Below are 19,930 nucleotides of genomic sequence, written 5' to 3'. Positions count from 1 at the left end.
ATGGTGGAGCCTGACGGAGGCAGGGCTGGGGTGGGGGACCTTTGCAGGGTGTAATGCCATAGAGTCCACCCTGCAAAGCAGCAATTTGCTCCAGAGGAACTGGTCTCGATAGTCTGGATATCAGTTATAATTCTAGGAAATCTCCTGGTCCATCCTGGAGGTTGGCAATCCTAGTTACTGTAGATTTCAGTTGAGATATGCTTACAGTCTGTATTGAAGCATTGGCAATGTTCAGAAAAAATCTGTGACTTGATTCACATTTGACAATAGCCACCACTGGAGTACTTTGGACCTTTAGGCTTCTACCAGGGTCAGCCTGGCTAATGTACAGGAGTCTTTGATGACATTCCATAGCTCCACCTCCACAGCTACACCCCCAGTAACACTATAAAACAAAAAAAAATATTAGATATGTACAGTACATAGAGTTCCTTGAAAGAAACAGCGAACCCTGGAATAGGTCATGTCCCAGATGAAGCCCCAGCCAGAAGCCGTTGAGAAGCTCAATACTGTTCACTTCAGAAGTTAAGCGATGATGTGTCATTCAAATACTATTGAGGAGTGTCTGCTTCAGGAAGGTTAAGTATACTATGTGCTGCTTTACCATACTAGCTAAACAGAGAACTACCAATTTAAATCAGCCAGAAGTAACATTCTGTCACACCATTTTCCCCTCTCTGTTTCCCCCCCCCCTGCTCATTCAAGCAGTAGTGGGGGAAGCAGGAAGGATCAGAAGAAACCCTCCTGCTGGAAGTCAATAAGTGACTTCCCTATAAAGTTAGTTATATGAGTTATAAGATAGCCAATCCTCCACTTAAAAAACACTCCTCAGTATGGCCATCATCTCTCAATTTAACCCACTATTAATACCAAAGGGATGGTAATGTATGGCTCTATAGCCAAAGAGGGCAATTAAGTGTTATTATGTTTATGTATTTTGAATGTTTAGGAAAAGCACTATAAATGCAAAGTAGTAACACAGTACAGCACACTCATTTACTTACCAGGTTCACCTTCCTTTATTTCCATAAAATGAAAGAATCCTCCGACGAACCAAGCTATAGGCCATATTTCCTCTGAAGTCCAGCCTCACGTCCAGTGACTTCCTGCTGCAGCTAAGGCTTGAACACTACTCTCTGCTCCAGAAATATTTCATGGCCCGTGGTGTCAACATACATGTCTGCCATGAATGGGGAGAAAGGATGGAAGGTAGAGGAGGGTGGTCCTCACTGGCATCTTCATATTTTACTGTAAATATAGCAGTGGGTGTATTCTGCATGACCTCTGCATATCTTCAAATAGATATAAAAAGGTGAAAATAGACAAGATTATTAGTTGCGTTCTTTGTTCTTACACATTAATATTTTTGAGATTATGTTCTCAAGCAGCGTATTAATATATAGCACATCAGTTTGGAAAGACCGGAAGAAGAACCTTAAAAAACATAATTGTAGCATAACTGATCTTAAAATACAGATTTGTGGGAAATTGCACATATGCTATCTGGGACTCCTTCTCATCAGCAATTACCTGAGATCTAATATTTGAAATATCAGATGTTATGGGGGTTCTGAGCCTGCTAAGTTTTTGCAGCTGGCAGCCATTACCTTATCCACACAAAAGTATTTGTGACACTATCAGAGAAGGATTCTTCAGTAAAAACCACACACAACAACCACCTATAAATTAATTTCCACCCTAATTTTGAACAGATTTATACCAACTATTGTCATGTCACATTTCTTGAGGCTTAGCTGAAAGTCAGACTGATACGGGAGTTTTTTCTAACTTAATTCTGTAGCTTGTCAGATAATGTTGGTGACCTTAAATAACATGATTGAACTGGACCTATTTGCCTTCTCATTGTAACCCAGCTTATTTTAGAACCTGCAAGCCTTACAACTTTTTAAAAAGTCTCATTAGAATAAATGTTTACAGAATTAACAGTACAGTCCTAAGCAGAGTTATACCCTTCTCAGCCCATTGACTTCACTGTATTAGATGCACTGATTAGCTTATAATGGAACTTGGTATGTTTTGTTCTTCATCGTCCTAGACTACTAACATGGAGCCTGTTTAGTGTTCAGAAGGCTTTGCTGATTGGAGTTACTGGACAGTTTCCCTCACCTTTGTATCGTCACTTCTTTTTTGGTCTATTCAATTTCCCTAGACAATGAACTCAATTTATATTTTTCTACACAGTAAACAATTGACCTCTGGAACTCTCTTCACCAGAAGTAGTAATTGCCAATCATTTAATGAAGTTTGAAAACCTACTGGACAATTCATAGAAAACAAAATAATATCAACAGCTATTGCCCATGATGTTAAGAGCATCCATCCTAATACTGAAGGTGCTACTAATACTGTAATACTTTAAACAAAGTGACTTGTAACAGACTACAGGGACTCTATTAACAGCCTATGTTGTTAAAACTTTCTGAATATGGCTATTAGTGGAGACAGAATACTGGGCTACATGGTCATTAGCCTGACCCAGTATAGCTTTATTTATGTTCTTGTTTAGTGTACTTTAATATTTGCAATGTACAGTAGTTTCAGATAAATGAGGGCGGTAAACAGCTTCCACATTTCTGCTACTGCTTCATCATAACCCAGCCATTCTAATATATATGGTGTACTACAACATCCATATACGTAAATTAAGCTAGGAGCACTGCACAAACAGTAGAACAAAGAGTTCAGTAATCAGCATAATGTGTCAAACTAATAACGAAATGGAAGGGTGAGGAAATAGGACAATATAGCATATCAACTTGGTATTTATTGCACTTTGACTTTAAAAGTCAACTCATACTGGAAAGAATGGTTGTGTGAATTCAAGGGTATGAAAAATCCTTGTTCTGACCCAACATTTTGCACTGTGGGAAGGCTCTGAATTTTCCTACATTCCCTGCCCCATTCATTTCAGTGGACATGGCAAACAGGGACTGTATCAGGGCTCACAGTTGATTTCTGTGTGGCAGCCACCATCTTATGGAATGGGCTACCTAAGGAACCGAAGGAGGTGACATCTCTGCTGATGTTTAGAAGGAACTGCAAAGCAAAACTGTTCAAAATGGCTGTTAGTTAGGTTAATATGATTTTGGCCTTGCTTAGTTGTTTGATTATGTTTAGGGATTACAGTAAAATCCATAGTTATGATGCATAATGGATTGGTTGTTTTATGAATGAATGGGAACTGGTATGAGCAAAATGGAAAAGTGAATGAATAAATAAATAAGTACTCAGTCTGCTCAGTTGTAATAAATGTGGCATCCTACATGTGTGTGCATCAAAGCACTCAATAGGGTCATATGTAATTTATTTCCAGATGATTACATAGGATAATTTAAATTTCTAGAAAATATAATTAAGAAAAAAAGACTAAGTTAACTTACATTTTATGTTGGAATGCCTGAATTTGAATACTTGGTGGAGAACCACCAAGGGGTGTGAGCCAAAACTTTAGAGGCCATGGTTACCCTGTGGTCCTTTGGAGCTGAGGAAGTCATATGATTTACTTTGATGCCATGTTTGGGTTGTGTTTGGTGGTGAGAAGGGCCAAAAGGAAATCTTGGTTGGAGGATTCATGCTGGCTATGGGCAACTCTGGCTTGAAATTTTACCTATTTACCTCTATTTTAACCTCATAATAACCCTATGAGGTAGTTTAGTTGCTTGAATGCTGGTACAAGCCAGCTGGATATTTCCTGTGACACAGCTAGTGACAAGCAGCGAGCGGGGATTATCTTCTCTCTCTCTTCCCATCCCCACCAGCTTCTCCCCAGAGGACGTGACAAGGCAGCTGGATGGGAGCAGGTTGCAGGTGGCCGCCAGGCAGAAGACCAAGAGCCAGATGCTGGACGGCTGCTGTGCCTGCGACTACCGGGAGGCGTCCTGGAAGGTGCTGCTGCCCATCGCCACTGATCTAGACACTAGGGTTGCCAGCTCCGGGTTGGGAACTACCTGGAGATTTTGGGGGAGGACCCTGAGGAGGGTGGGGTTTGGAGAGGGGAGGGACTTCAGTGCCATAGAGTCCAATTGCCAAAACGGCCGTTTTCTCCAGGGGAACTGATTTCTGTTGCCTGGAGATCAGCTGTAATAGTGGGAGGTCTCCAGCCACCACCTGGGGGTTGGCAACACTACTAGACACCCCAGCCTGCACCCTGGCTGTGGATGAGACCATCGGGCAGGGAGAGTAGGTGCAGGAAAACAGGGAGCAGAAGGAGGCTGAAGGGGAGAAATGACGGGGGGAGGGAGAAGACCAGCGAGGACTAACCCTGCAAAACCACCACCTGTACTTGCTATTTTATTATGCCAATAAAGGTGTCTGAATCTGAATCTAGCAGTTCTGTAGCCATCTAGGCTGAGAGGAATCCTGGTCTTAGAGAGACTTTTTGTACAGCTGTGACTGCAGATGGTAGACGTTTCCAGTCATTTTTCCAATGCAATCCCCCACTGTTCTTCATTTTAATTATCTTCAGTCTTCCTGAAACAATGACAATGGGTTGCAGTGGTTTGATAGTTTGAATGATGTTGGGGAGACTCCAAATCCCTGGTCAGCCATGGAGCTCATTGGCTGACTTTGGATCAGCTGCTCACTCTCAGCCTGGCCTACCCCTCAGGGTTGTTGTTAGTTATAAGCCTCTCTCATGTTCCTCCTTAGTTGTCTCTTTTGTAAGCTGAAAAGTCCCAAACTCTTCATCTCCTCTTCATAGGGAAGGTGTTCCAACCTCCTAATCATCTTGTTTGCCTTCTTCTGTACTTGTGTACTTTTTCCAGCTCCATGATGTCCTTTTTGAGATACAGTGACTTATTTCTTTTTTTAAAATTTTTATTATTATTATTATTATTGGGGGGGGGTTGTTTTTTTTTAAAAAAACTCATTTTTAATCGATGGACCCAATTAATTCATAGCCTGCCCTAGGGAATGATCTTCGTTTTCAGTTCTATGTTCAATTTCTGTTAAATTTGGAATGACTCTAAAAATTCTGTTGGGCTATTTGCAATCTGAGGACAAATTTTTGAATGAATTCTTTCTAGATTAAATTCAGAGCAATAGGTTGTAGGTTAACTCCTTACCAAAACACACTGCAAAGTGAATGACAAAAGAAGTAAAGTAGAAAGATATACATGTACAAGTATAATCAGTGTACATATGTCATCATATATAGGAGTAGATTTCAAATTATGTGATCTGGGGAAATATACATTGGATTTTATGCCCATATGCTCGCTTCTAATTTGACATATCTACGTGGATGTTTGGATAGCAAATGGCTACTGCCATCACCTCCCTCTTATTCTGTACCATATGTAAAACAGCAGCTGGAGACTTTATAATCTAATCTCACTTCTTGATCAGAGACCACAGCAGTCCCTGGCCTAGCTGTTCTTTACACACACTATTTATTTACTTTATTTACAGCCCTCCTTTCTTGCTGAGACTCAAGACAGATTACTCTATTAATAAAACAATGCAATCAAACAGCATAAAACTTCTAATGAACAATGAAATTGGGCTATGATTACAGAATTAGAAGACAGTGCAAACAACAAACTGCCTAAGCAAGATATAATGGAATTACAAAGGTAGAAGACAATGCAGTAAAAGCAGGTGACATCAATAATCATCATAACAGTGACTAAAATCCTGTTTTCATGATAAAGATGCTATTCCAAACTGTTCCATTCTACTACAGTTCTAATCCCTTTATAAAAATGCCCTCTTAAACATTTTTGTTTTTTATATTCTTCAAAATGATAAAAATGTAGGGTCCTATTTGACCAGTTCAGGCAGGCTGTTCCGCAAGGTTGGAGCCATCACAGAGTGGGCATGAATAGGCAGTTGCCAATCTTACCATTCTCAGGGTAGCACCTTCAAAAGGTTTTGTTCAAATGATCATAATGGAGCATAACAGGAGTAGTGGTCCTACAAGTATGGAGGGCCAATGGCATTAAGGGCTTTGTCGGTGATGACTAGAACCTTGAACTGAACCCAGTAACTGGTCAGTAACTAATGTAGTGTCTGCAGAATGGGTGTGACATAGATGTCTTTCCTAGAACCTGATAGTAATTGGGCTGTGGCGTTCTGTACCAACCAGTTTCCTAGCTCACTTTAAGGGCAGACCCAGGTAGAGTGCATTACAGTAGTCTAACATCAAGGTAATCATAGAATGGATCTGTGTGGTCAGATCTGCCAAGTTAAGGTAGGAATCCATCTTCTAGGCTGAAAAAAGATGGAAGAATGCATCTTTTGCAGCTGCATTAACTTACTTCTCCAGTTGTAATTCTGGGTCCAGTACAACCCCTAAAATCTTAACTGAGTCAGTGACTGTCAACTAGACACCACCATTGTGGGAAGCACAATTTTTATAAAGAACTGTAGTAGAGGGCACCTTTCAAATGGGATAGGATTGTAGTCCACTGCAGTGATTACTGGAGTAAAGTTTGGAGTCCACACCAGCAAGTGAAGGGTATAAATAAATCTGCTTTATTTAAACTGCAGCATATATCTTGGAGCCAAGCCTGAATGAATCCCACAGTCCTCAAAAGCGTGCCTAATCTGACTGGTCAACAAAAAGTATCTGCCACTTGGCTACTAGTGTGTAACTAACAGGAAAATAGGGAAAGAAAGAAAGAAAGAAAGAAAGAAAGAAAGAAAGAAAGAAAGAAAGAAAGAAAGAAAGAAAGAAAGAAAGAAAGAAAGAAAGAAAGAAAGAAAGAATATCAAGGTGTAATATTCTATTTGAAAGAACTGTAAAAGAATAGTCCATATTTCCCACCAAGATCCTTATGTCTATTAATCCAGTAATTTCTGTATAGGTAGAATGGGTATAGGAGAATGGAACTGCCACTGTTCCTTGGACATCACCCACCATTCATGGGGTTCAAGGTTCCAAAAGGGTCTCTGCAGAATTTGTTGTACCTGCATCTGTGGAAACCATGAATGCAGGGGTGCCAATCTTTCAATGTCCTTGTTATCTCAAGTGGGCATGGCAGTGGCTCCAAGCTGTTTAGCACCTCCATCTCCACTGGTTGATCCTCAGAGTGGAGTTCTTCCACATACTGCAACGTCACTTGCTTATGATGTTGCCAGATATGACTTCCATCTGGTAGCTCTGTCACCCAAAAAAGGTGGTCCTGCTTTTGCTGTGATATAACCTGACGGCCAATGAGGACCACTGCCATAATTATGTGCATATATCGAGCTGCCCACATCTAATGTAACTGATGTTGCTTTTGAATCATAATAGAACTTTTATGTCGCCTGCTGCTCCCATACCAGCTTCATCAGGAGGTAAAGAATTCAAATGGATTCATAACTTCCAGCTCATTAGCAATTCTGCTGGCAACTTTGTTGTTGTAGTTTGTGGTGTGATCTGATACTGGAAAAGGAATCTTCCCTGCTTATTTTCTAAGCTTTCACATTCATATTTTTCAGTCCATCCTTCAAAATTTGTACTACCTTGTCAGCTAAGCCATTAGAGGCTGGGTGGAACGGTGCAGTTCTTATATGCGTGATATTGGTTTCCCCTCATTAATTCTCAGGAAATGGTACCTGTAAACTGAGGCCCATTATCACTTACCACTATCTCATGAAACCCAAAAGTGGAAAAAGTAAGGTGGAGTTTATCATTAGTATCTTCAGCTGTAGTAAGGGACATTAAATGAGCTTCAGCCCATTTTGAATATGCATCCAATATTATTAAGAACTGTTCCCCCATAAACAGACCAGCAAAGTCTATGTGAAGTCTTGCCCAGGGTTACTATAGCCATTCTCATTGGCGGGGAATGATGGCTGGATGGACACACCCCACATTGTTGCACTACTGCCTCAAACTAGTGATCTATCCCAGGTCGTCACATATAACTTCAAGCCAGCCCCTGAATACTTAACAATGCTAGGATGTGCTTCAAGTAGCAACTTTAAAACTGCAGGTCAACTCCAAGGTGGTATAATTACTCAGGACCCTAATAACAGACATCCATCTTGGATACTCCTTACATTGATAAAAGGACTGTAGTTCTGTACCTCCCCTCTCAATCCATCCTTCACATTCTGAACAACAATGGATCCTGATCAATCACTTTTAAAATCTTTGCTCCATCTAGCAGAGAGGTGGATAACTGTTCAATCAGAAGAATGGTTTCAGCTGTGGTATTGACTGTGAACTATCAGGTAGAAACTGTCTACTAATGACATCAGCATTACACATAGCAAGTCCTGACAGTGTCAGAGCTCGTCTCTGGATTCTAGCAGATGCCATAGGTGGCCAGTGTCGTATAGTGGTTAAGAGCAACTGACTCTAATCAGGAGAACCGGGTTTGATTCTCCACTCCTCCACATGAGTGGTGGACTCTAATTTGGTGAACTGGGTTTGCTTCCCCACTCAACCACATGAAGCCAGCTGGGCGACCTTGGACTACTCACAGTTCTCTCAGCCCCATCTACCTTACAAGGTGTCTGCTATGGGGAGGGGAAGGAAAGGCAATTGTAAGCCACTTTGAGACTCCTTAAAGGTAGAGAAAACAGGATATAAAACCAACTCTTCTTCTTCTGGTTTGTTCTCTCCCAATAGGCCCTGCAGAAGTTTATGATCTGAACATACATTAAATTGTCTGCCATAGAGATTAGAATGGAATTTCTTTACTACAAAAACCACTGCTAGCCTTTCATGTCCTAATTGTAATGGGGCCACAGCTCTTGGTACATAACTGGCACGGCACTGTGATTCATCAGGCATTTCATGGACTAGTACTACTCCTACTCCATATGGGGAGGTATCACAGAACAAAATATGTTTTTTGTTGCTATTACAGTGAATCAGGAGGGTGAAGATGTTCAACAGTTTCTTTGCTTCTTAAAAAGCTGTTTCTTGTTCTAGATCCCCATGGAATTTTTCTGCAAAGGTGTTTGTAATGGGGCAGGTACTGATGCCAGATTCGGTAAACATTTACCATTATAATTGAGTAAACCCAGAGAGGGCTTTAGTTCTGATTCTGATTTTGGTGTCTCAGTAACAACACACACTGTCTCCTCTACTGGATGTAAATTTGCTGCATCAGTCTTGTGTCCCAAATATATAACTTCACAGGCCTGGAAGGTACACTTTCTCTTAAGGCACATGCCTGCAGATGAGGGTTTTGTCAGTACTTTATCTAGATCTTGCAAGTGTTCTGCCTCAGTTCCTCCTATAATCGAGATGTTATCAGCCATCTACTACCATCTGACTTCAACACTGGAACTACTGGGGCAGCTCAGTCAGAGAAGTGGGTGGGTTTAATCATTCCTTGAGCCCATAATCGATCCAGTTCTTGATGTACTTTGTGGGCTTAAAAAATGGGTTTGGCATCTGGGTCTACATAAATTCTGGCAGCTGTCCCATGTAGGGTGCCAAGTCCCCCTTTGAATAACTCTGGCTGTTTTTCCACAACTGTTTCTGCTCCAACTGATTTGAGGTAATTAATATTTGCCCAGTCCAGGTTTAGCATTTTTATCCAGTCCTGCTGGGTGACCTTGGGCCAGTCAGAGTTCCCTCAGAACTCTCTCAGCCCATGCAGAGGCAGGCTAAGCCAGGGAGAGCGGGACAGAAGAATAAAAATAAATAAACCACCTCCTTGCCTCTTGCCTTGAAAACCCTACGGGGTTGCCATAAGCCAACTGTGACTTGATGGCACGCACACACAAGAGTCCATAAGACTAGGGCCTTTTCCTTTAGCCATTACTACAGGCAAGCATAATTTCTGGTTTGCATATGTCACTTTGGCATTGGTAGTACCTTTCAGTGCAACGTTACCCTGTATATGTTCACAAAACCATTTTTAACTGTTTCAAACTGTGGCTGTACTCTTTGCCATAAGCAGCAATTCATGGCTTCTTTGATTATAGACAAGGAAGCACCTTTATCCATTTCCATAGTTACACTTTGTCCGTTAGTAGTAACTTCTACTTGCATTGGCTTTTCCTTCCTGCTTTTTAAACAACATTAAACATATCATACACTTTACCTCTACCTTTGGAATAATCTTCCTCTCCTGCAACTTGGTGAACCTCTGTCTTGTGGCTTTCCTTCCCTTATTTCCTGTATATTTTTCCTAGGGCACATCTTGGCTAGATGGCCCCTGTTTCTGTCATATCCAGCACTTGCTATTCCTGTAGAGGCATGGTGGACCATCATTTCCCCCTCCACAACGATATCAGGGAGTTACACCTTTGGAGGGGCATCTCTGTTCCCATTGCAGCTCCTTTTCAGCTATGCTGGCTTTGGACAACTTAAGCATAGTAGCTGTGAGTGCCTGGGCATCCCTGGATGGTTTACAGGTTCCTGCAAGTCTAAAGTGTGTTGGGTTGACATTTCCATGCCTTATGCAATGTCCACAGTCTAAGCTAGATTCTGCCAGTAAGTGTCTCTGAATCCTGTCATCACTGATGGCAAAGACCTGCCTGTCCCTCAACACAGCGTTCAAATTGTCTCCAAAAGTACAATGTTCTGAGAGGCAGCACAGTTTTGCTACCAAAACATCTCCTGGCATTCCACATAAGTATGAGAAACGGTTAAACTTAAACATTTTACAATCTCTGATGGTTTAGGATTTTAATGATTTAAAACAATTATAATCTGTTCCTCAAAGGATTTGGCTCTGGGCTTTTCAGGAGCTACTAAATGTCTAAGTAAGTGATTAGTCTTTGCTTCACAAATACCTAATAAAATTGCACTCTTTTAATCTTCATCATTAAAATCATTGGCAATGAAATACTGGGAGAGCATCTCTGTCTACTGGACCAAGTTCTCCTGATCAGCTTCAAACTTCACAATTCCATAGGCAGCTGTTCTGCACATCTGCTTATGTAATGTAAAGAAACAGAGTTTGCCTTCCTCGCCAGTGTAAAGTTTGGAGTCCACACCAGCGAGTCAAGGCTACAAATCTGCTTTATTTGAACAGCAGCGCACAAAACCCCAGCTAGGCACCATCTTAGAATCAGGCCTCAACAAACCCTACCTTCCTCAGGAGCATGCCTGGTGTGACTACTCAACCAAAAGTATTTGCCACTCAGCCACTAGATGGCAGCTAACAGGAACTATATTACAAGTGGAGTATGTTACTATTGGAATAGGATTGTAGTCCGTCCATGAAGTCCATCTTTCAAGGCCTCAGCCTTCCCAATAAGCATTGCCACTTCTTTGAGCTATGTGAAAACTACAATGAAAAAGGAGGATTGACTTTGGTTCTACTATGTAGATGCCAGAGCATGCAAGATTAGAAATTGCATTTGTGCAACAATTAACAAGGACATTTAGAAATGATAATGTATCTTAGTGTTTCCTAATCTTTCAGGTTGTTTTCACATGGAACTTAATTGTAGCTTAGGGTTGCCACATCAAGCCATAAAGAGGTTGAGCCTGGAGGACAGGGCTATCCATGGCTACTAGCCAAAATGAATACTAGTCATGATGCATATCTATTCTCTCCAGTTCCAGAGAAGCATGCCTATGATATTAGGTGCTGTGGAACGCAGGCAGGATACTGCTGCAGTCGTTTATGGGCTTCCTAGAGGCACCTGGTTGGCCACTGTGTGAACAGACTGCTGGACTTGATGGGCCTTGGTCTGATCCAGCATGGCTTTTCATATGTTCTTATGTTTTTATGTTCTTAACTAGTGGGAGGGTTGGGGGGCAGAACATGGGGGAGCATGTGATGTCACTGACATCACCATGTCACTTCCAGGGGAAACCCAGAAGTGAAGTAGAATAGTTCTAGTAATCACCGGAAACATTATGGAACAACCATAAAGTTTCAAGTGATTCCTAGAGCGACCCTATGTCACTTCTATGTTTTCCCCAGAAGGGATATGGCAATGTGAGTGAAATTGCTGTTTTTGAAAATTTTCTCCTGGCACCACTCTGAGTGGCAGCAGGCAAAAAGGGCTGCCACTGGGAGGCTTTCCCCTCTTGCAGGAGGCCTGGCAACCCTGTTGTAGCTCCATGAGTGGGCCTCCCTCATCCATTTGCCTATATAGTGTGAATCAAGATATTTTAAACATTTGTTTAATGACATTAAGGTAAACTTACTAATATTAAGGTGTTGTCTAACAACAAATGAACAAAAGAGAACTGCTGAGAGCCATGTTTTTTTCTTTGTATTGAATGCTTTTGAAATTTTCCAGTTGTACATTGTTTAAGGTCATGTTCCATTACCTTATTTATTCCATAAATATTCTGCTTTGGGGTTTGCTGGTTATGCAGCCAAGAATACCATAAGTGAATACCATGAGTATGCACAAGTATGCATGCTGTAGTCAGTTATAAACAGGGGCTTCCTACAGAGACTGCTTTTCTTTCCTTAAATCAGAGATATGCATTTCTTCATACTTAACTTGCAGACCCTTCCTACCAGGTAGAGTGAACGCTCAAGAATATGTAACTTTTTCTTTGTTTATTTATTTGTTTAGCTTTTCTGTTCCTAATTCCTGTGAGACATGAAAGCATATGAAATAATAATGAAAGTCACAAAAAGGAAGTATTAAACATTCAGTACCCTCATAAAGATTTGATTCTTTAACCTTGGTAAAAGAGCAAAGTTCCAAAGAAAAGGTGTTAGATAAAAATACAGTACCCTTTAATCTCTGGTTCTCTTATCCCCTAAAAGAATGTCATATTTAAACCAGTACAGATTCTCCTAAATGGATTCTTGGGTGCGTGTGTTTTTTTTAATGCGACCCTTTAGGAGGATTTTAAAAAGCAGCTGTGACCCATTCATTGATATTAATTTAAAAATATTATTTTTAAAATATTGATTTCTTATTCCGTCAGAGAGGTTTGCTTTACCTTTCTACCAAGTCTTTCTCTAGAGATGAATGCCTCCTGTGAGAATTCTTCCCATCACCAGACAAAGAAGTTTGAAAACCCAATATAATATACTTTGTCAAACCAGACAGGTCCAATCCGCTGTTGTCATTTCTATATGTCCGGTTAGGTTATAAGTGCTGTAGAAATGGCTGCTCTGCTCTTCACACTTCTTCTTTTTTTAGCATTCTGTAACTCACTTGAGGAAATATTTAGTGGCCATTCTCTTAAGCAAAAGAATTTTGGTACAACTAACATCTGAAGAGGCCAAATACTTGCTCAGAGAATGCTAACACTTGTCCAGCCATTCGAGGGAAGTTCTTCTATCCAGATTTTTTTATTCTGTTTATCTGACAGTTCATTATTTAAGCCTACCCTGTCCCAAATATTCTTTGGGAACTATGGCTATATCTCTGATGCAATAGAAGTATGTTAAACATGGGAAAGATTGGCTTGATAAGTGAAACATGATACGTTTCTGTCATCAAAAGGAAAAAAATTCTCATTTGTTCCATTTGGGTTTCTGAGAGCATCAATAAGCTGTGAAAACTCATTGCAATAAATTTCTGGAATAGGCACACAGAAACACCAGCAAAGCAGTGAAAATGATTGCTGATGATTCATTCTAACTATTTGACCTTCTGACTTCCTCTACAGATATATGACCAAGATGGGACACTACAGCACTTTATCGATGGTGGGGAACCTAGTAAGTCAAGCTGGATGAGGTATATTAGATGTGCGAGGCACTGTGGAGAGCAGAACTTAACAGTAGTCCAATACAGGTAAAGTATATTTCAAGTTATTTTATTTATTTACTGTGATAAAAGTGTTTCAAAGAAATGTGTGTCGTAAATCTCTTCTTCAACTGCTTGTTCATGAGTGCAAAGGTGCTAGTAAGAATTTTGTCAATGGCTTATTTTATTGTAACAGTTGGTATTTAAAATATAAAGGTTAGAAATTGTGAGTTCAAGTCAAGAGGACTGCGAACAGATCTTTCCTGCATCCTTCTTCCTCCTGCAAGCCCTTTGCATCCTCAAGAGCTCTATCTGCAGGGCCCTTAGCAACAGCAAGTGATACAGTGTGGGGAGGCTGCACCTTGAGTAGTAGTGTCTTTTACTTGTGCAAGGGCTTCTTTGGATTCAACCCTTCTTAGTTTTAGTTATTATGAACTGGACATGCAATGCAGGGTTGGGACTTGCCTCCTCTAGATTTCAGATTCAGCAGCTGTGAGCAACTATGTACCAACTGCCAACTCTCTCGCATTTTACTTTTTCTTGTTTGTTTCTTTAAGATACATGTAGAGATGTCCCCGGAAAATTATGAACATGTGTGTTTTTCTAATGTGTGAATTGTGAGACAAACATATGCTTGAGACAAGTCTATGAGTGAGCTTTCCTAAGTTCCATCTCAAACCAATCCCAAACTACCCGAATGCCTTGGGCCATTTTCCAGCTTCTGTATTTTCCAAAATTAACACAACTAACAGGGTAATATGTCAAGAATAAGACCTTGTTTCTTGAATAAAATATATTTTTGGCAGATGTGGCTGTTCACATCACAGGACAGCAGAATTAAAAGACATTACTCTTGCCAGATATATCCATTCTGCGAAGCTATTAAATACATAAGAGTGCTCTTCAGGGCTGGATTTTGTGCTTGTAGGGAGAGTGTTAGAAAAGCTAAAGCTCAGTATAAGCGGCTAGTGAGATATGCTAAACACAACAAAAAAGTGTTCTTTGGTTATATTCAGAGTAAGAAAAAGAACAAGAAAGCCCATTGCGGGGTGAGGAAAGTAAAATTTTAACAGGTGATGAAGAGAGGGCAGAACTGCTCAATTCCTACTTGGTTTCAGTCTTCTCTTGCAAAGGAAATGATCTCAACCTGGCAAAAAGAGAACACATGATGAGGGAAGGGAGTTGCAGCCTAAGATAGGTATAAGGGTGGTACACTTATAGTACATTCCTAATGAGAGTTACTCCAGTCAAAGCCTATTCATTTCAATGGTCTTAGACTGAAGTAACTCTCCTTAAGAATGCACTGTTAGTTTCTTTAAAAGAAATTAAGTCCTTAGGGTCAGATGAATTGCATCAAACAGCCCATTCCTGAGCCTAAAGGACGAAAGTCCTTTGGAGGCCAGGAAGTGGCTGTGCCGGCGTTTAGGCTGCCGGCGCCCATGCCGCTTACGCCACCCTGGGTGGCACGGATGCCGGCAGAGGGCCCAGATGCCATTCTTTTGGTACTGCTGCAGCAGCGCCGCTCAGGGACGCACAACCTCGCACCAGTGTCTGGTTGGCGCACTTCTGTGTGCCATCCACCCGGGGGCATTCCCGGGGCGTTACAGCACAGGGCCAGAGAAGGAGCCGCCTTTAGGTGGCCTCCAAAGTCCTTTTGGCTTGAGAACGCCCCCTTTCCACTTTCCCAACATACATCACCTTTTTAGGTGACGTATCCCAGTGCAGCCCTATGGAGTGGTTGCATGGATTTTTGCGGGAAGGGGAAGGTTTTGGCCTCAGTGTGTGTGTGTGTGGGGGGGGGGGGAACCTGCTCTGGAGGCAGTGCATCTGCACTGCCTCCAGTCACTGGTGCAGACCTTCCTCTCAGGAATGGGCTGTAAAAGTACTAAAGGAACTCACTGATGTAATTTCTGAGCCTCTGCCCATTATTTTTGAGAATTCTTGGAGAACAGGTGAGGTGCCACAATACCTGAGGCAGGCAAATGCTTTCCCCATCTTCAAGAAGGGTTGGACTAGATGGGGGTTGGACTAGATGGGGGTTGGACTAGATGACCCTTGAGGTCCCTTCCAGCTCTATGTTTCTGTGAAGCATTTGAACACTTAAAAGCGTTATAATTATTATAAAAGGAAGATTTAAAGTTGAATATAGATATATTGAGAGGTGAGGAACTCATCTTTCTTATAAATAAACGGCCTTTGTAACTGCCACATTGAGTATTGATACTTAACAAATATTTTTCTTTAAAAATCTGAAGCAACTGTCTGGCACAACTGGTTGTTATATCAGGATTATTAAAAGAAGAGAAGTTCAGCAACTGCTGTTTTTTGTTTAAATAAAAAACGTTTTAGAACATATCTTTAATCTTGTTTATATCTGTAAATAGTTTTCATGGATGAAAAAGAGATGAATAAAAATATAATGTAGCAGTTTATCAGTTACCTTGCTTCATCACAATGCAATTGTCCAGTTATAATTCCCAGGGAATGCTTTCAAACAGACTATAGAAATTTGAAGACAAAACACTTGTATTAATCAAAATGTTTTATTCTTAACCCTTTAAAAAAAGAGTCAACTTCAAATGTGATTGAAACACTCTATTTGAAAATGGAGTCATAAATGGAGTCTAAAGTGATAAATAGTGTTTAGTTAATAGTCTAGGTATTTTTGAGATAATCACAATTGCGTGTATATATGGAGCACTCTGTGTAAACTCCTGCATATGTTAGCTGATCCAGCCAATAAATGAATTGGGCACCTTTGCTTACACAAAAGGATACATGTGTAGAGCTGCCCCATCTACTGGCATGGCCATATGGCGTAGACAAGCTCCTTGCACGAAATGGAACCCTCTGCACACAGTGAATCATGAGGTCTGGGTATGCTTGTTTGCATACATATAGATGAAAATCCCTAGCAAAATCTTGCCATGAGAAAGTCATTACACATCTGTCAATATTAAGTGGATTTTACAACTCTCTTTTCATGATGGAGCTGTTACTTACAGTTCCCTCTGTTGGTCTGTTTTTGATTACTTCTGATCTTTTAAAAATGAACTACAAAAACACAATTTAAAAAACAAAACAAAAAACTGGCATCTATCACCAGGGATGACATCCAAGTGTAAGAAAATAGAAAAGTTGGACACTGAAAAACCGTCTAATTTTTATTGTACATGGACGTCCTCCTCACTGAAAGTCAGCTGGTTTAAATTCATTCTGTTATGATTTGTAATATCTAAATGGAATTTTCTTCAAAGAGCTCTTGATTGATTGACCCTTAGTTGAACGTTTTGTTTTTATTTTGAAGCTGACAATAATGTTTGTTGGCATGTGTTCTGCTTCAACTGCGTTGGGACGCCATGAAGCTATCTTTATGAGTCATCCAACCACAATACTAAATACATGTCAGCAAAGGAAATATTATCCGAAAGAGGAAAAATCCCTTTGATGTACTTCAGCATGCAGAGATTTCTGCAAGTTTTGGAAGCTCTGAACGCTTGTAAGGAATGGTGTATGCTTACACTTTTTCTTTTTCTTTTTGGCCTGCTCCAAGCCTCAGAGACCACCCATTGCTCGAAAACAGTTCAGCTCTTTCAGCGGCAAAGTGTGTCATTGGGTTTTAGCACATTCATTTGCTGGGCTGCTGTGTTTATGTTAGGAGAAGCCAAACAGAGAGATGAAAAGTTACAAGGGTGAAGTACAAAGTAGACTTAATTTTTCCCCCCAAAGTCAGGAGATGCGAGTGATTTATAGCACTGCCCTGATTTTGATTTTTATGTAATGGTGGAAAGAATTAATAAAATGTACAGCATGGGTGGAAATAGATGGAGGGGTGGAGAAAGGGCAGGAAAGAGACGAAGGCAAGAGTTTTTGTCAGATATTCATAGAATGTTGGGAAAAAGCATTCTGCTTAGCCAGCAGTGCCCTCCTGAGACAGGGTGGCAGTAAGCGAGGAAAATAACAAGATAAATGAAATTTTTGCAGCTGCTTGTAAAATATTGAGAATCTGCACTTTTTTATTGATCTTTATGATCCTGTTGCCAAGAGCCACTTTGCGGTGACAAAATATGTTGACAAGTGCATATCTCACTGCCATGAAAAATGTGGTTCCGGATTCTCCTTATGTCGGCAGTGTTATACAAGAAACAAATTGCACCTCTACAGCCAATTCTTTACAGAGAAGCTGAATTTAAGGCCTACCAACCTAGCACACTTTTATCTCCAACTTCAGGCTAATATTTGTAGCAATTCTTCATTGTAGAAACCAGTCGAGATTCAACTTAAAAAAAAAACCCATATATGTCTTTACACCTTGCACAAGACGTCAAAAAAGGGGGGGTGTCATTTCTTACTGCCTTGACTGTATCACTGCAGCTAGTGATATTTCAGCCCAAATGGAATACTCATTTTGTGTTTATTGAATTGCTATCTATCTCATTTAAGGATGTTTTACTTTATTGTATCAGGCTTAAGCGACAAGCCACTACATGATGATAACATTTTTAGTTCATCTCCTAAATGCCTGACTCTCACAATGGTTTTACCTGTGCATGAAACTTCAGATTAATGTTTCTGATTTATATGCTTCTTTACAAATAAAACACAAAATCTAATCAAAAGGATATGTCAGAATAATGGACAAATAGGTGGATAGGTAATAGATGCCTAGACATATAATGCTTACTACTACAATCTTCGTACAGCTAACCCTGGATCCTGTCTGACCAGTTAGAACCCTCAGTTATCAATGATTTGGTTCAGACATAATGTAAAAACATGGTTTAATTTAACTAACCTTAGTCAGAGATGAACGTAGGCCAGTATGAAACTGTACTGAGTACCTGTAAGAAAGTGGCCTAAGTGGAATCTCCAATGTTCTGCTTCAAGACCTCCAAAAGAGACAGTATCAGGGCCAAACTAGACATGATTTATAAAGTGCTGCTGCCTGCCGTACTGTGGGCCCTGGTAGCACTTTTGTGAATCACTTTAAAGTGGTGGCAGCACCCCCATGGCAGCCATAAGGATGCCGTTGTGTCTAGTTTGGTCTTCAGTAAGAAATGTAAGTTTCATACCGACCTCACAGCTCAGGTTCGCTGTGGCAACCAAGGAGAACTAACCGAGCCCTTTGAACTGGTCAAGGGAGTTAGACAAAGTTGCCTCCTTGCTCCTCTCTTGTTTAACCTATACCTGAATGACATGGCAACCAATTTCTCAGAGTTTTGCCACCCCCCAAAGCTTGCAAGTCATCCCACCCCGATTCTACTCTATGCTGACGATGCAGTTCTCCTGTCCCGCACAAGAATTGGTTTGAAAAGATCTTTGCAAACTTTTTCTGAGTACTGCTCTAGGGAAGGTCTTAAAATAAACCATCATAAATCTAAGATTATGATCTTCACTAAGAGGAGAAAATTGCCTCTTTTTCGCTGGGTATTAGATGGCTTTGAGGTTGACCAAGTCAAGGAGTTTGTTTACCTTGGCATTTTGTTTTCCCATAACCTAAATTGGAATGCCCATCAAAAAGCAGTGTCCAACAAAATTAAACCTGGGGTTGGTGCTATTGTCAATTTTTTTCACACCAAAGGTGGCAAATATATTCCAGGGGCTATTCAGGTTTTTAACCTGAAAATTACCCCAATTATCCTCTTTGGTGTTGCCATCTGGATTACAGTCATCAGTGAATCTATAGATCGTCCACTGCTTCAGTTCTTACGAAAACTTCTAAATGCCCCTCGATGTGTTGCTGGCGTTACTCTTCGTTCCAAGTTTGGCCAAATGTCACTTGAAGCTAGGGCGTGGTTGGCCGCCTTCAAACTACACCTTAAACTGTGCTTTAGCACTGAGGGGTTCCTAGCTTCCCTTTTAAATCCTCATGGCAAAAAATCTTAGATGAGAAACTGGCATTGTTGGGCTTCTTGCAGGATATGTTATCAGATCTTGGGAAAACTGAAGCTTTTGCCAAAATTAAAAAGCGCATTAAAGAGCTCGATTATAACAGCACTACTTTTCATGCTCGTCGTGTCTGTTCATCCCAGTTCTTCGGAATACCCCCTCCACGTGGTCTGCCTGCCTATACATATTATCTAACAACTCCTCGTCTCTGTAGAGCTTTTTGCTTGGCTAGATTGAATGCTAACCCTTCTATGGTAATACAGGGCAGAATTCTGAATATACCATACTCAGACAGGATCTGCCCTTGCTCTTCTGGCTCTATTGACTCATTAGCCCATGCCCTTTTGGAATGCCGCTTTTACGAGGAACTTCGATCACACTATATTTCCCCCCTTTTAATATACAAATCCAATGCCTCTGTGACTGACATAATGCCTTTTTTACTAAGTGATAG

The 19,930-nt window shown here is 40.7% G+C and overlaps 1 protein-coding gene across 4 annotated transcripts in view; it reads left to right on the top strand.

Moving 5' to 3' along the window:
* PRDM6 (PR/SET domain 6) overlaps positions 1-19,930 on the top strand; it is a 107,287-nt gene that overhangs the window by 50,483 nt on the left and 36,874 nt on the right. For all 4 annotated transcript variants that reach the window (XM_056848014.1, XM_056848013.1, XM_056848012.1 and 1 more), the window contains exon 3: positions 13,508-13,635. In XM_056848014.1, the coding sequence (XP_056703992.1) occupies positions 13,508-13,635 (128 nt within the window). The remainder of the gene's footprint in view (positions 1-13,507; positions 13,636-19,930) is intronic.

The sequence above is a fragment of the Euleptes europaea genome, chromosome 4 (genome assembly GCF_029931775.1).
Source record: "Euleptes europaea isolate rEulEur1 chromosome 4, rEulEur1.hap1, whole genome shotgun sequence".
Taxonomy (NCBI): Eukaryota; Metazoa; Chordata; class Lepidosauria; order Squamata; family Sphaerodactylidae; genus Euleptes; species Euleptes europaea.
Note: the sequence above shows the minus strand (reverse complement) of the source record. Positions and strands in the feature narration are given on the sequence as shown.